This window comes from Schistocerca cancellata, chromosome 8, assembly GCF_023864275.1.
Source record: "Schistocerca cancellata isolate TAMUIC-IGC-003103 chromosome 8, iqSchCanc2.1, whole genome shotgun sequence".
NCBI lineage: Eukaryota > Metazoa > Arthropoda > Insecta > Orthoptera > Acrididae > Schistocerca > Schistocerca cancellata.
In genome coordinates, this window is record NC_064633.1 from 161,523,520 (window position 1) to 161,537,210 (window position 13,691).

The 13,691-nt window shown below is 39.4% G+C and overlaps 1 protein-coding gene across 1 annotated transcript in view; it reads right to left on the reverse strand.

The window, feature by feature from the left end:
• Nucleotides 1-5,157: 5,157 nt before the first annotated feature.
• LOC126094467 (cytochrome P450 6j1-like) overlaps nucleotides 5,158-13,691 on the reverse strand; it is a 138,231-nt gene continuing 129,697 nt past the window's right edge. The window contains exon 9 of the mRNA XM_049908855.1: nucleotides 5,158-6,464. Within this exon, the coding sequence (XP_049764812.1) occupies nucleotides 6,298-6,464 (167 nt within the window). The 3' untranslated portion in view covers nucleotides 5,158-6,297. The remainder of the gene's footprint in view (nucleotides 6,465-13,691) is intronic.

Here is a 13,691-nt window from a genome sequence, read left to right on the forward strand (position 1 = left end):
CTACTAATTTAAGTTCACAGGAAAATAATTCAATTAAAATTATCACCTATCTTTTGGCTTACAAATGTTTATTTTGCTTCATGAAACCATAAAAGGACAGCCTGTTATTATCTATGAAAAAGAAAAAAAGCAGTATCTAGTTCACAAATAGTTTCAAGACACAATAAAAATTTGAAAAAGAGTTTATAAAACTGTGGATGCAATTTTTAGATACAGCCAGAGAAAAGAGAAAGACTATCAGTTTGAACACAATATAAAGTAGCTAATAGTGTAATAGCAGGAAATATGCATAACAGAAGGGCTGAATGAGAATGAAGGCAAGATGTATATTTTGTATCTATTGAGTATCATGTTTTACGTTTTCTTTCTTCAAGTGAGAAAGTATTTACTTCAGTAAGAAGGTGGAACTGTGTAAAATAGAGTCAAAGGAAAAATGTCATACCATACATAACAGTTGTATGATATGCTAGTAAGACGTTTATAGGAAAGATGTATTAGATGAGTAGCAGATATGGGAAATGGGAGCACATGACTTGAGACACTTGTGACTCTCAAGAATGAAAACACCCTTTTGACGTCAGAATTTAGCTATGCTATGAGAGTCTGAGGACAATACTCTTGGACTCATGGAGAATAGGCCTGTAGGCTCTGTCATAAACCGAGGTGTAGCTGTCTATTGACATTGAATAGCTTACATGCAATACAGTTGGCCTGCAATGTTAAGCAAGGCAGAAAGAAAACTACAGTATTTCATTTGAGCTGACTCACTCGTTTGATGTGAAATGGGAAGAGCTATACTAAAAGTATATAGTGAATATTGATGCCAACGAAGATGAAATCGTGGGTCTGATAATATTTCGCGATATCGTAGAAAGTAATGTGTAATGCCGTATTTATTCCCAGTGAATTAGATCCGAAACGCAAAAACCAAGGGGCTTGGTTCGCTATTTTCAAAATAGGCTGGCAACTGAAGATTAAAAGTGTTATTTGACTAATAATGACATTGCGTTACTCTCACTTTTTGGAGCTAAAAGATTTTGTATTATACGTAGGTTAGTTATAAAACCTTTTGGCTAAGTCTTCATTAGTATGGTCTCTATTAGATCGGCTTTTCTTACATCAGCCTTACGTCTCCATTTCCTTATGTCTTCCTCACACGGAACGTAAAAGCCGACGTGGATGTAGAGTTATGTGACATTAATCCCTGTTGTTTCACGTTGAGGAAGTATTGCCGCACACGTTAACAAATTCTACGATATCTCGGCAAAGCGCAACGAACCGCTTAACCAGTAAGATTCAAGAACACACTCTACAGCACAACCTGAACTAGGGATACGCTATGTTGGATTTCGTCGTTTTCAGTTGAAGTCCATTTTTTGTGAGTTTTATGTTGTAACTTACGTCTTACGATTATGTGACATTTCGAAGCACCAGCTCAATGACGATCTCTCGGAAACACGACGTTGATTGTACGATCTTCTGCAATAAAATGACGGGGAACATCACCTTCTGGGTTTATTAAAAAGAGAAAATGAAGAAATAATTTTATGTTACGTGGAAGACTATCGTAAGTTTGTATCACACTATTTGAATAGCAATATTGAGAAATTCCACATGTCCAAAAAACTAAACTTGGCAGGAGATACAAGAAACATTTGGGGCCTTATAATTGTGCTGAAATTCTGGATTTTTCTCATTTTTCGTTCAAATGAATGTAGAGTGAAGAATATTAGTGAACTGAACACAATCATGATACGTTTTCTTGACGTTAAGATAAAATTTATTTTGTAATAAATATTCATAAATCATTACTTAGCTCATAAATCATTACGGTAATGGACAGAAATTAACCGACTTGTGCCTGTTTTCCATTCTCTTTGGAATTATACTCCACACACTCTTGTTACATATTTATATAAATGATATGCCCTCCAGTATTACAGGTAATTCTAAAATATTTCTGTTTGCTGATGACACTAGCTTTCCAGGAAATGATGTTGTGTGCAACACTAGTTCTGTTTCAAATAGTGAAGTTCATGACAAAAGTTCATGGCTTGTAGAAAATAAACTAATGGCAAATAAAAGTTCATGGCTTGTAGAAAATAAACAAATGCTAAATCACAGTAAGACTCAGTTTTTACAGTTTCTAACACAGAATTCAACAAAACCCGACGTTTTAATTTCACAGAATGGGATGATTAATGAAACTGAACAGTTCAAATATCTAGGTATTCAGATAAATAACAAACTGTCAAGGAAAGCCCACGTTCAGGTTCTTATTCAAAGAATTAATGCTGTTATTTTTACTATTCGAACGGTTTCGGAAACAAGTGATCGTTCGACACAAAAAGTAGTCTACTCTGCATATTTTCGTTCCCTTATGTCGTATGGTATTATATTTTGGCGTAGCTCTTACAATTTTCAAAGGATAAAAAAATGGCTCAAATGGCTCTGAGCACTATGCGACTCAACTTCAGAGGTCATCAGTCGCCTAGAACTTAGAACTAATTAAACGTAACTAACCTAAGGACATCACACACATCCATGCTCGAGGCAGGATTCGAACCTGCGACCATAGCGGTCACGCGCTTCCAGACTGAAGCGCCTAGAGCCGCACGGCCACACAGGTTGGCTTTTCAAAGGATATCTTTGCTCAGAAACGGGCGTTTCGGGCAATAAGTGGTGTAAGTTCGCGAACATCTTGTCGAACTGTGTTCACTAGTCTGGGTATTGTGACATTGACCTTTCTCAGTATATATATTGCCGTTTCTTGTTGACAATATAAGCTTACTCCCAAGAATTAGCAACTTTGACTCAGTTAATGCTAGGCAGAACCAAACTGAAGAGTTTCCTTATGGGTCACACCTTCTTCGAGGAGGTCCTTGAAAAATTAAGCTGAATCTTATGTTATATTGTTGATTGCGTTTACTTAAAGTTGTGGCTTGTCCTTTTTAGAGTTAATAAACATTTTATTTTATCTGTTATTACTTTTATGCTGTAATTTCACATACTGACACGTTCCAGGACATTGGAGATTTGCTCTTCAATTTGACCATACGAAACTAGACGTGGAAAATAAAAAAATAGTCTCAATCTTTGACATATGTTGACCAGTTGTGTATGTCAGTGTAGAAATACTGTTTGATTTCTTCTTTTGGTAGGAATAGCAGAAATTGCCTTAAGTGGTGCATGTATAGGCGCATATCGATTATGCTATCTGTTTAAAGCAGTGCTGGTAACATACAATTTTGAGAATGCCCACAACTTTTGTACATGTGAAGTTTCTCTTCGTTTTAGGTGTACAATGACTGCACAACAACAAAAAAACTGCCAGAACTTACGGAGTTTCTCTGTATTATGGTCAGCCTACGTATATGTTAAAAAGTACAAAATCACAGGTAACTTCGTCAAAAAAATGGGCGTGTGGTGTTTCTCAATATTGCATTTATTTTTAATGGAACTTCTTTGTATCATCATCGGCTTATATGTTTAAATTTCAAAATCACAGGTAACTCAATTTTGTCAAAACATGGGCATGTAGAAATTCTCAATATTGCAATTCTTTTGCAATGGAAGTATTATAAGGTGATGTCTTTACTTACTGAACAGGAACTTCCCTTTTTACTTTGCAACATGTCCATGGATATGTTTTTATTCGTATTTGCCACAGACAGAACAACATGATTAGCATATGAACAAGGGGAGGAATGTGTGTTTTAATAGACGTAACGTGGGAATTTACGTCCGTCCATTTTAGTAAACAAACTGTGTGGTTTGTGGGCCTGATACAGGCGACATCTGCAACTGGAGAAGGCTGAAACTGCAAATCACTTTAAGCAGGCACTGTGTCTCATGCGGTTGGTTTTAGATGCTTCGTTCACGTCGATGTCAACTACCTCGTCCCGTTTGAGAACAGCTTTACTTATCCTCTTCAATCACAAGATATCATATATGATACTGCCAGATTTTTTCTTTCCGGACGCATACGCAGCTGAGTCGTTTCTGGCCTGTGGTACCATGTAAATATACATCGCACTTGCACAGCTCACTTGCTCATCCTTCAGCCGAGCACCAAGAGGTGTCAGTATTAACTACAAATTCCGGATCCTGTAACTGCGCAGCATGTCTCGGCGAAATTGAGATATAGACAAAATTTTTTTGTAATTACAAGTGTTTTCAGATGATTTACTAACTTACTAAAGCTGTACAGATACTCCTCAGTCAGTGGCGAAGCATAAATTAATGTTATAACCGGTTTATAAGCTTTAAACTGTTCTGCATAATTTATGATACCTCGAGACCCAGTCCCAACTCTACGTCAGTGGAAGGGGGGCTATATTGTTTTTTGCTTGATTTCTCCAGCCTTGAGTGCCATGTTGAAAAGAATACCTCAAAATGCCGGGCACTTGGTTGCAGACGGCTTACCTTTGCAGGGCGAGAACAGTGCAAAGTGCTTCCCTGTTTCACTACTGATATGAATTGCATTACACATCTGATAAAAAGTAAAGTTAAATTAGGGCAAGTTGTGTCAACCTAATTCCAATCCATGTAGTAATATTAGAAAAAGCTAAAATACCTTGAAAAATTTTGCTATGGTAATTTTGTTCAAGTATTTCGAACTGCTTACTTACATTTGTTGAAAGTTTTGATACCAAATGTGTATTTTGATCTACCTTGAAATCTACAGCAAATATGAGAAATATGTGTAATATATATGTTTTCTTATAAAGCAACAAGAAGCTGTTAAGTTGTGTGTCTACTTATCTTTCTTAAGTCCTGAGGTATCATATATTATACCATTTATAAAAAGTGTAATATTGTTTCAAAACAAGTTTTGACTGCCATTCATTGTCAAATAGCATTAACACAAACCAGTTAACACAATAATAGCCCACATGTACTTTTAATATGTGCTCAGGACTGAAGAGGTTGTTTGTCTCTACTCTGTCTTTGTGTACACCATATGTAAAGTGTATTTGGGCACCTTGACATTTTGTTTTTGAAGCTGTTTAGGAGATGAATCGCTGCCAGCAACAATTTGTGGTACAGATGCTGTAATATTTATTTAACATACGAAGAACAAAAAATAATTAAAACCGCACACTCTGTCAAACAAAATAAAATTTTAAGCAGTCGTCTGTTTTAAACATACATGTATTTGCACACTTAATTATTTCACCAGTTTCTATAGTCCAATTCTGGTGCTAACATCGGCACATCGGCAGACAGTATTTGAAAACTTAAAAAAAAAGTGTTCTGGCGCAAACGCACTTTGACGTTGAAGGTTTTATGGGGATGAGTTAATATGATATCAACATGCAATGAAAGCTGAAAATTCGAAATTGTGAACTTTATTTAAACAATTAGCCACAAAGAACTTAAAAAAAAAACACATTGTGCCATACAAAGCATAATCGTACATAAATAGTTTATCTTGTTTCTTCGCTGTAAGAGGGCTACTCTTTGGAAGCGTTTATTGATTCTATCACTTTGATGTCTCCACTGGGATTTTCCCTAGGCCTCTCGAAGGGGTTTCACAACAGTGCTTTTTATTTAATTTGATTTCTTTCAGTGCAAGATTCAAGACATTCCACATATTTCCAAAAAATGTAAATTAGGATAGTGGGTTTTCTTTGGCTGTTTTACAGTGTTGTACATCAACCACATTACAGTCTCTATAACAGTATGGATATCACTACTACTCTGTTGAAAAACAATTTACCTACATTTCTACAGCGCAGCACAATACAAGGTTTGTATCAGAGTGTAGTGCATGTACCACTGTCTGCGGTACATGCCTAGTTTTTCGCGTTCACTCACATTTGCCTTCGACCGGTACTTGAGTATATCATGTCGCCTATTATTCCCTCACGGAAGTTTCTGACCGATAACAGCTTATTATGCTCCTCTGGACTAGCACTGAGTCATATTTGTGGTTGGAATTGTTATACACGTTTGACCAACAGTTCCATACCTGGGAAGTATTTTTATTCAGTTTGTGCGTTATTTTGGGTGTTGCAATGCCTTCAGCTCTAGTATCAAACTTGTCTGGTGCCCTGTAGTAAACAATTAATGATTTCATCCACTTTAGAAATATTTTACGTGTCCGCAGGGATGCTCTTGCTTATAATTTATAAAATTTGAGCAATTGCTACAACATGCTTGTATACAATAAAGTACTATTGGAACTTTAACCATAACAAATTCGGTAGTGCCGTTCAGCTCAAGTGTAACCAGCACTTAGGTACCTAAAAAGACCTTTCTTTTACTTTCATTCCTTCAGTTTTTTGTCCTGTATCAGTCGAGGGGCTTGAAGGAGAGCCAGAGTCCGTCCTTGGAATTGTTGAGTATGAACTTCGGGTCCATCTCGATAGGGTCGGACGTGCGTGGAGTTCGCGAGACATCGAGGTTCAAAACAACAGCGGCGACACCCATTTTCACCTGAGACAGCGCGAATCTCTGACCTGAAAATTTTTAAACAAAGATATTGGTTGCAGCACACCGTCTCAAGACTCTGTAATTTGAGTATACGTATTCCAAAATACAGTAAAGGCTGTCTATGAATATTCTCGACGTATATTCAGTGTTCAACTTTATGAGCATATGCATATGGTTAACCATAAATAAATTACGTTGTTGACGTGCTTATTATGCATAAGTAATGCATGACACATATTTTTGAAGGTGCTTACTATGTTGTTGACACGCTCTTTATGCATTATTTTTGAAGTTGCTTTCTACGCTAATCCTTACGGATACATGCACATCGTTAACCATAATTGAATTCTGTTGTCGACGGACTCTTTATGCATAACTAATGCATGATACACATTTTTGAAGGTGCTTACTACACTAATCCATATGAACACACGAATAGCGTTAACTATTAATGAATTATGTTGTTGAATCACTCTTTATGCATAACTAATGCATGGTACCTATTTTTGAAGTTGCTTTCTACACTAATCCTTATGAACACATGTATATCGCTATTGATAATTGAGTTATGTTGTTGGCGCACTCTTTATGCATAACTAATGCATGATACACATTTTTGAAGATGCTTACTACACTAATCCTTATGAACACGTGTGTATCGTTAACTATAAATGAATTGTGTTGTTGATACGCTCTTTATGCATAACTAATGCATGGTACCTATTTTTGAAGTTGCTTTCTACACTAATCCTTATGAACACATGCATATCGTTAACCACAATTGAATTATGTTGTTGACGCACTCTTTGTACATGACTAATGCATGATACACATTTTTGAAGGTGCTTGCTACACTAACCTTACGAACACGTGCGTATCGTTAACTATAAATGAATTATGTTGTTGATACGCTCTTTATGCATAACTAATGCATGGTACCTATTTTTGAAGGTGCTTACTACACTAATCCTTATGAACACATGCATATCGTTCACCATAATTGAATTATGTTGTCGACGCACTCTTTGTGCATGACTAATGCATGATACACATTTTTGAAGGTGCTTACTACACTAATCTCGTGTCTTCCTCTACAAGTTGAATCGCAACACGACAGCTGTGGACTGAGTTGCACCTTACACCACCGTACTGCTGAAAGCGCTGAATTCGCAAGTCCAGCAGTCAACAGCTGTGGCACTGTTAGTTAGGCAAGCCTATCCAGAGTATTCACACCAACAGACGCGCGGCACGCCGCTGTTGCTCAGTTTACGTCTGAGTCGCCCAACGTGACTTCCTCCTTGAAGGATCGCGCGCTACTGGCAAAGCTCTTTTAAAAGAACGGTGACCGTGCGCCAGTAGCCCTGCCGAAGTTCCGGACACTCAAGGGTATGAAAAAAAAAGCCATTGTTCCGATGTCTGTTAAGGGTCTGAATAAAATGAGTGCATAATTAAAAAAGACGAGTTCTTTTGAAATGCAAGTTGGCAGAGGGAGTGTGCCCACAGCATTGCGGGAGGAATCGAGCAGTGGCGTGCAAACTTGCAGTGCTCAGGGAATTGCCCAAACGTTGGACAAGCTGCGAGCACGGTGCGTAAAATCCTGTGAAACATCCTGCGTTGCTTTCCCCAGAAAATCAGCCATGTTCAGGAATAGCTTCCTGCTGACCTGACGGTAAAACGGTCGCTCTAGAATTTCAAGCTCGCATGAATGGCCATGGAACGCTCTGTGGACAGACGAAGCCCATTTCCGTCTTCAAGGACAAATCAATACGCAGAATTGCATAATATGGGCAACGAAAAATCCGCACGTACAGCAACCTGTACCGCTTCATTCTGCAAACGTGCCTCTCTGGTGCGGGTTCACAGCATCGTTTATCATAGGGCCGTAGCTTTTCGAGAAAATTAGTCCTGCGACTCCTGTTACCTGTACCGTCACTGGTAAACGCTGTGAGAGTCTGTTGCTCACCAATGTCATTCCAGCCCTTCAAGAGAGTGGATGTGTGGGTGGGATAATTTTTACGCAAGAAGGCACTCCCTCGCACACTGCACAGCCAGTGAAGCGGAAGCTGCAGTGGTATTTTAGACATGCTAGAATTCTCAGCCGCCATTTCCCTACAGCCTGGGCCTCCAGATGACCTGATCTTAATCCGTGTGACTTCCGGTTGTGAGGTTATCTGAAAGATGTGTTCAGTGCTCCAAATACGAACGTAGCTGAACTGAAGGCACGCGTCGTGCAACGCATTCTGAGCGTGACCTCTGAGACACTCAGGTCTGTTGTGGAAAATGCTATTTCTTAATTTAAGCTTATGGCAGCATATTGAACATGTCTTGCGCCAGACTCACGACAATTAGAAACCGATGTCATTCTGATTTTTATGCTTTTTTTTGCTCAGGACAAAACCCGATTTTTACCATCCGAAGTGGTACGACCTTGCCTTGAGGGATCGGCTTACCTAGCTAAAACTGCCACAACGGTTGACTGCCGAACTTGGGCCGTCGTACACATTCAACAACACGGGTGGTGTAATGTGCAACTCAAACTATAGCCATCGTATTGCGATTCATCTGTTATTTGTAGCCGATCCCACGTTTACGTTAAGACGCTTACAGCATCATCTATCGGTCAAATTTTCGTTAATTTTTTTATTATTGTTCCATGATGGTTAACCCTACGTCAATAATATGCTGTTAATATTTGACTTCTACAGCGTTTTTGAACTGGAACGTTAATTATGGACACACTGTGCATGTTGTTACTTGAAATGGTTTTATACGAGGTAATCTTTCAAATCGCTGTAGAAGTAACACCACTGGTTAGAATGCAACGGAATGTTATCAGAGAAGGAGGAAAACGTATGGCAGAATAAAAATAAATAGTTACAAAATGTAGCACGTTGCATAACTGATAGAAGTGGTTCCGGTGTCACGTTCAGAATGTGTTGCGCAATGCGTGCCTTGAATGCAGCTAAGTTTTCAGTGGGAACACTGGACACAGAATCTTTCAGATAGCCACACAGCCACGAGTCACACGGGTGATATCAGGTGATCGGGACGGCCAGGCTTTAGGGAAATGGTGGCTGAGAATTCTAGCACTTCCTATATGTCGCTTCAGCAGCTGTTAACTGGATTTGTAATGTGGGGAGGTGCGCCATCTTGCATAAAAATGATCCCATACACATCTGCGCTGTTGGAGAGCTGAAGTGACGTGGTTGCGCAAAAGACACTTACCAGTGAACAGGACCGGAAGCACTTGTCTCTTCGAAAAAATATGGCCCTGTGATAAATGAAGCCTTAAACCCGCATCGCTCACTGGCCTTTTCAGAATGAAGTGGTACTGGTTGATTTGTGTGTGGCTTTTCTGTTGTCATATTCGACAATTCTGTGTACTGACATATCCTTTCAGATGGAAGTGGGCTTCGTCTGTCCACAAAATCTTCCACGGCCAATCATTGTCCACTTCCATGCGAGCAAGAAATTCTAAAGCAAAGGCCTGTCTTGCTGGAAGGTCAGCAGGAAGCAAGTCGTGCAAACGGGTAACTTTGAATGGATAGCAAAGAAGGATGTTTCGTACGATATTACGCTCTGTGCTCACGGGTATATCCAATGTTCCGGCAACTCTCCGTGCACTACACGTTTCCACACCACAACTGGTCTTCTCCTGCATTGCTGTGGCCACTGCTTCCACTGACGTCGAATCAATTCGTTTCTTCCCTCTACCAGACTGCACACCAAAAGAAGCCGTCTTTTCGAATTTCCGAATCATTTTCTCCAGACCCACGGCAGTCATCGGACCAACGTCTTCTTTCAAACCCTTCAGTGTCCGGAACTTCTGCAGAGCCACGCGTGCACAACCATCATTCTTTAATACAGCTTTACAAGCAGAGCGCGATCCTGCATTGAGACGGCCATGACGAACGTAGCAGTCGCGGAAGGACGAAAAGCCGTGTACCCGGCGTGTTTATACCAACTTCAATGGGTCGTGTGCATGACAGGTGTTTTCATTTACGTATTCTGACACATAAAGCGCCATTTATGGATCAATTTTCACACTATCTTTTTTCTTCTGCCATACGTTTTCCCTTTCTCCGATAATATTCAGTAGCAATTTGACGTCATTCTGGCCAGTGATGTTATTTCTACAGCGCTTTCAAAGTTGTGTATTCCTCGTCCCGCGTTCCTGGGCAAAGGTTTGGTCAGATACGGCGTGTGGTATTGCCTGAAAGAGGAGCAGTATCTCGAAACCTTGAATCACATTAATATAGTGGCTACTGTTCATAAGAAGAGAAGTTCAATAAATCTGGTACCAGCAGTATGAATAGTTGAAATAATCCTTTACAGGAATATTACAGACGCTGTCAGTACACCACGTCTACACTTGCTCGTGGTAATCCAGCGCACTGAGGCATCTGGTCTGAAGCAAGCATGAACACCTGATACAAAGCTTTCATCGGAGATCACAAGGCGGCAGCTTATAATGCCTATGACTGTGCATGTGTTTGTTTGACAGCAGCATAAGTAACAACAACAGTGCAGCTGCGCAAATGGTCACAAGCGAAAGCGCAACGCATGGTTTTGACTTTTACTGAAGATTGGGCGTGGATCACTATCAGCATGAGGAGCGGAATGTGCCAGAGCGTTTCTGAAACACTCCAGGCGCCGACACATTGAGAACATGGGGTGTCGTGGAAAACTCTTTCGCGAGAGCTAATTTACAGTCTACTAAGGAACTATTATTTTTCTACCATTAGTGTAGTCCCGGAAGAACACCAACGCAATAGTCTTTCCGTGCGGCTACGCTCAGGTTAACGGTAAGCTGCTGCAAAAATCGCTCGTTGAAGCCAAATTGTAAACAATCCCAGTGAATTGCGAGACCCCTCTCACTTTTGCAAATCCTTTCATTGGGTCCGCGTCGATTAATTGGGCAGAGATAATGAGCCAGTTATCAACATCGCAGTTATAAATTAGCGTGTGAGTGACATGATAAAGGCGGATAAAATGAGCCATAGAAAATTAAACACAATTTTGTACAAGAACTGCTATTTTCTCTCTAACACCTTGTAGTCAGTTTCATTGCTTGTCGATGTATAGAAAATTATATTAATTGTTGATAATAGTTACCTGAGCAGGAATGAATACAACCTATGTTTAAACAAATGCAACAGACTTCAACGTAATAAGCATATAATTAAACAAATATTTTCTCCATAACATTTAGGTCATTTCTTGGATTCTGTATGAATGGTTGAGTCTGTCGTATTCTATTTGTTTAACGAACAAAAGTGAAACTAGTATTTCACGTATGTGGCGTAAGAAGAACTCTGACAATTAGCGATGTTGCTCGCTTCCAGCTATATAAGTACCGGTAATAGCTGCATGCGAAAACAACAGCCGTCTATAAAACTCTACGACATTGTCCAGTCAACGAAGACCGAAAAAGGTCGAGTAGGGGAAAAAATCGTGTAATCGCAAATTTTTGCACAGTGCTGGGGGAGAATGTCCTAAACAACATACGAAAAATCCAGACAAGTCTGGTATAAGCGTTGGGGTGGATGAATGTTTAAAGGTCACCTTTTCAAGTTTTTCTCGAATAACTCGAAAATCGCCACTTTTAGCGAAAATGTTTCGCAGTACAAAAGTAAACTACATTAACTTTCGTACAAAAAAGCTCCTTTTTTTCTCTAGCACTAATAATTTACGCGCAGCAGGCATGGGAAAATAGTAAATTATTAAAATAGTGTTTTAATGATATAAAATTAATGTTTATTCGGCACAAAATGCGTTAGCAGTACTCGGAACACTGACGTCGGTGATGCATATGAACAGAATCTACTTAAATCTCCGTTCACTGTGTAAGGAATGTGGCAGAACTCTCCATTACATTGAAAACAATATAGTCAACTTAACGCTGTTCTTTGCATTGTGTAAACACTCAGATATCGATAGTAACAACCTCAGGGCGAAACATGGCAGCGCGTTCTAAGCATTGTTGTGAGGCGAGGTCTGTCTGTGAGAGTGGAAGTAGTAGTGTCGGTCGAGAGCTCGGAGACAGAAGACAGAAGACTGCCCTCACGTCGGTGATGGCAGATCTCACCACACTCAAGGCCTGATTTCATTTATACAGCCAGAAGAGATTTAGATGGCTTAACTATGCTTGAAGATGGAATTCAAGGTAAAATTTGGAAGCATAGCGCAAAAGCAATTGCAGGGTTAGGCTCGTGATTGTTGGCCCGAGTTTCGCTTGTCAGTCAAGGAAGCCTCCTTATCGTCCAAATAATAATAATTATTCTCCATATCTAAATAATAAATAAATTCTGCGGTCATTAAATGTTAGTGTAACTTTGAAATTGAAATAATTTGTTAATTTGGCGCTCAGCCATTATTGACACCTATGTCATTCTAATTTTCATTATTAATACTTAGTCATGATGATTTATGAAGTGTTAAATAGACTTAATTTATGAAATCCTTTCTCACAAGTTATTTAGTAGTTAACAGGACCCAAGAAAACTCCTTTTTATTAAATTCATTCTTAATAACAATAAGCTTTAGCCGCTGCTGCTGCATGCTGGCGCGAATTGCTGTACACCACATGGAAAAAGGCAGTCATCTAAAGAGGTGAGTGCAAAACGTAGGGCCAAAACAGAGACACTGACACACCACAACATGTCATGTACTCTAATCTAGTAAACTCCGTTGCACAAGCCAGTTCTGTATCACTTGTAAATTCTTATCCAAAAAGGCAGCCAGATAGCTCAGTATCCATTGTTACAGGTTCATTTGTTCCTGCAATTTTTCATATTCGAATGCACAGTCAGATAGCTTATCCAAATGTCAGTACGAAGTTTTTCATGTAACGATCTCTTGAGGGCTTAAAGGACAGCGAAACTGACACTCATACAGCAGGCACGTAGTGTTATGCAGGTTAGATTCAGCTTACTGTTGGCTCAGGTGGCTTATCGACTCCACAGACGAACATAGGCATATATTTCTTGTAGCTACATTACATATTGGTTGCATATACGTTACAAGTGTTCCACATTGCCAGAGGAGAAAGTGTTTCTTACTGATACTATACGATAGCTGTAGTGCTCCTCTGGGAAATGCAGCTTCCCTGTGAGGGCTGCTCTTTTTTCAGTTTATAGATTATACATCCTCAGAATTTCCTGCCATACTCTCTCACGGGATTGGACAAAATACCTTCATTGAGCTCGTTCTTATGTGGTGGAGTTAATTTCAGTTTATTAAGTGAGTATTTA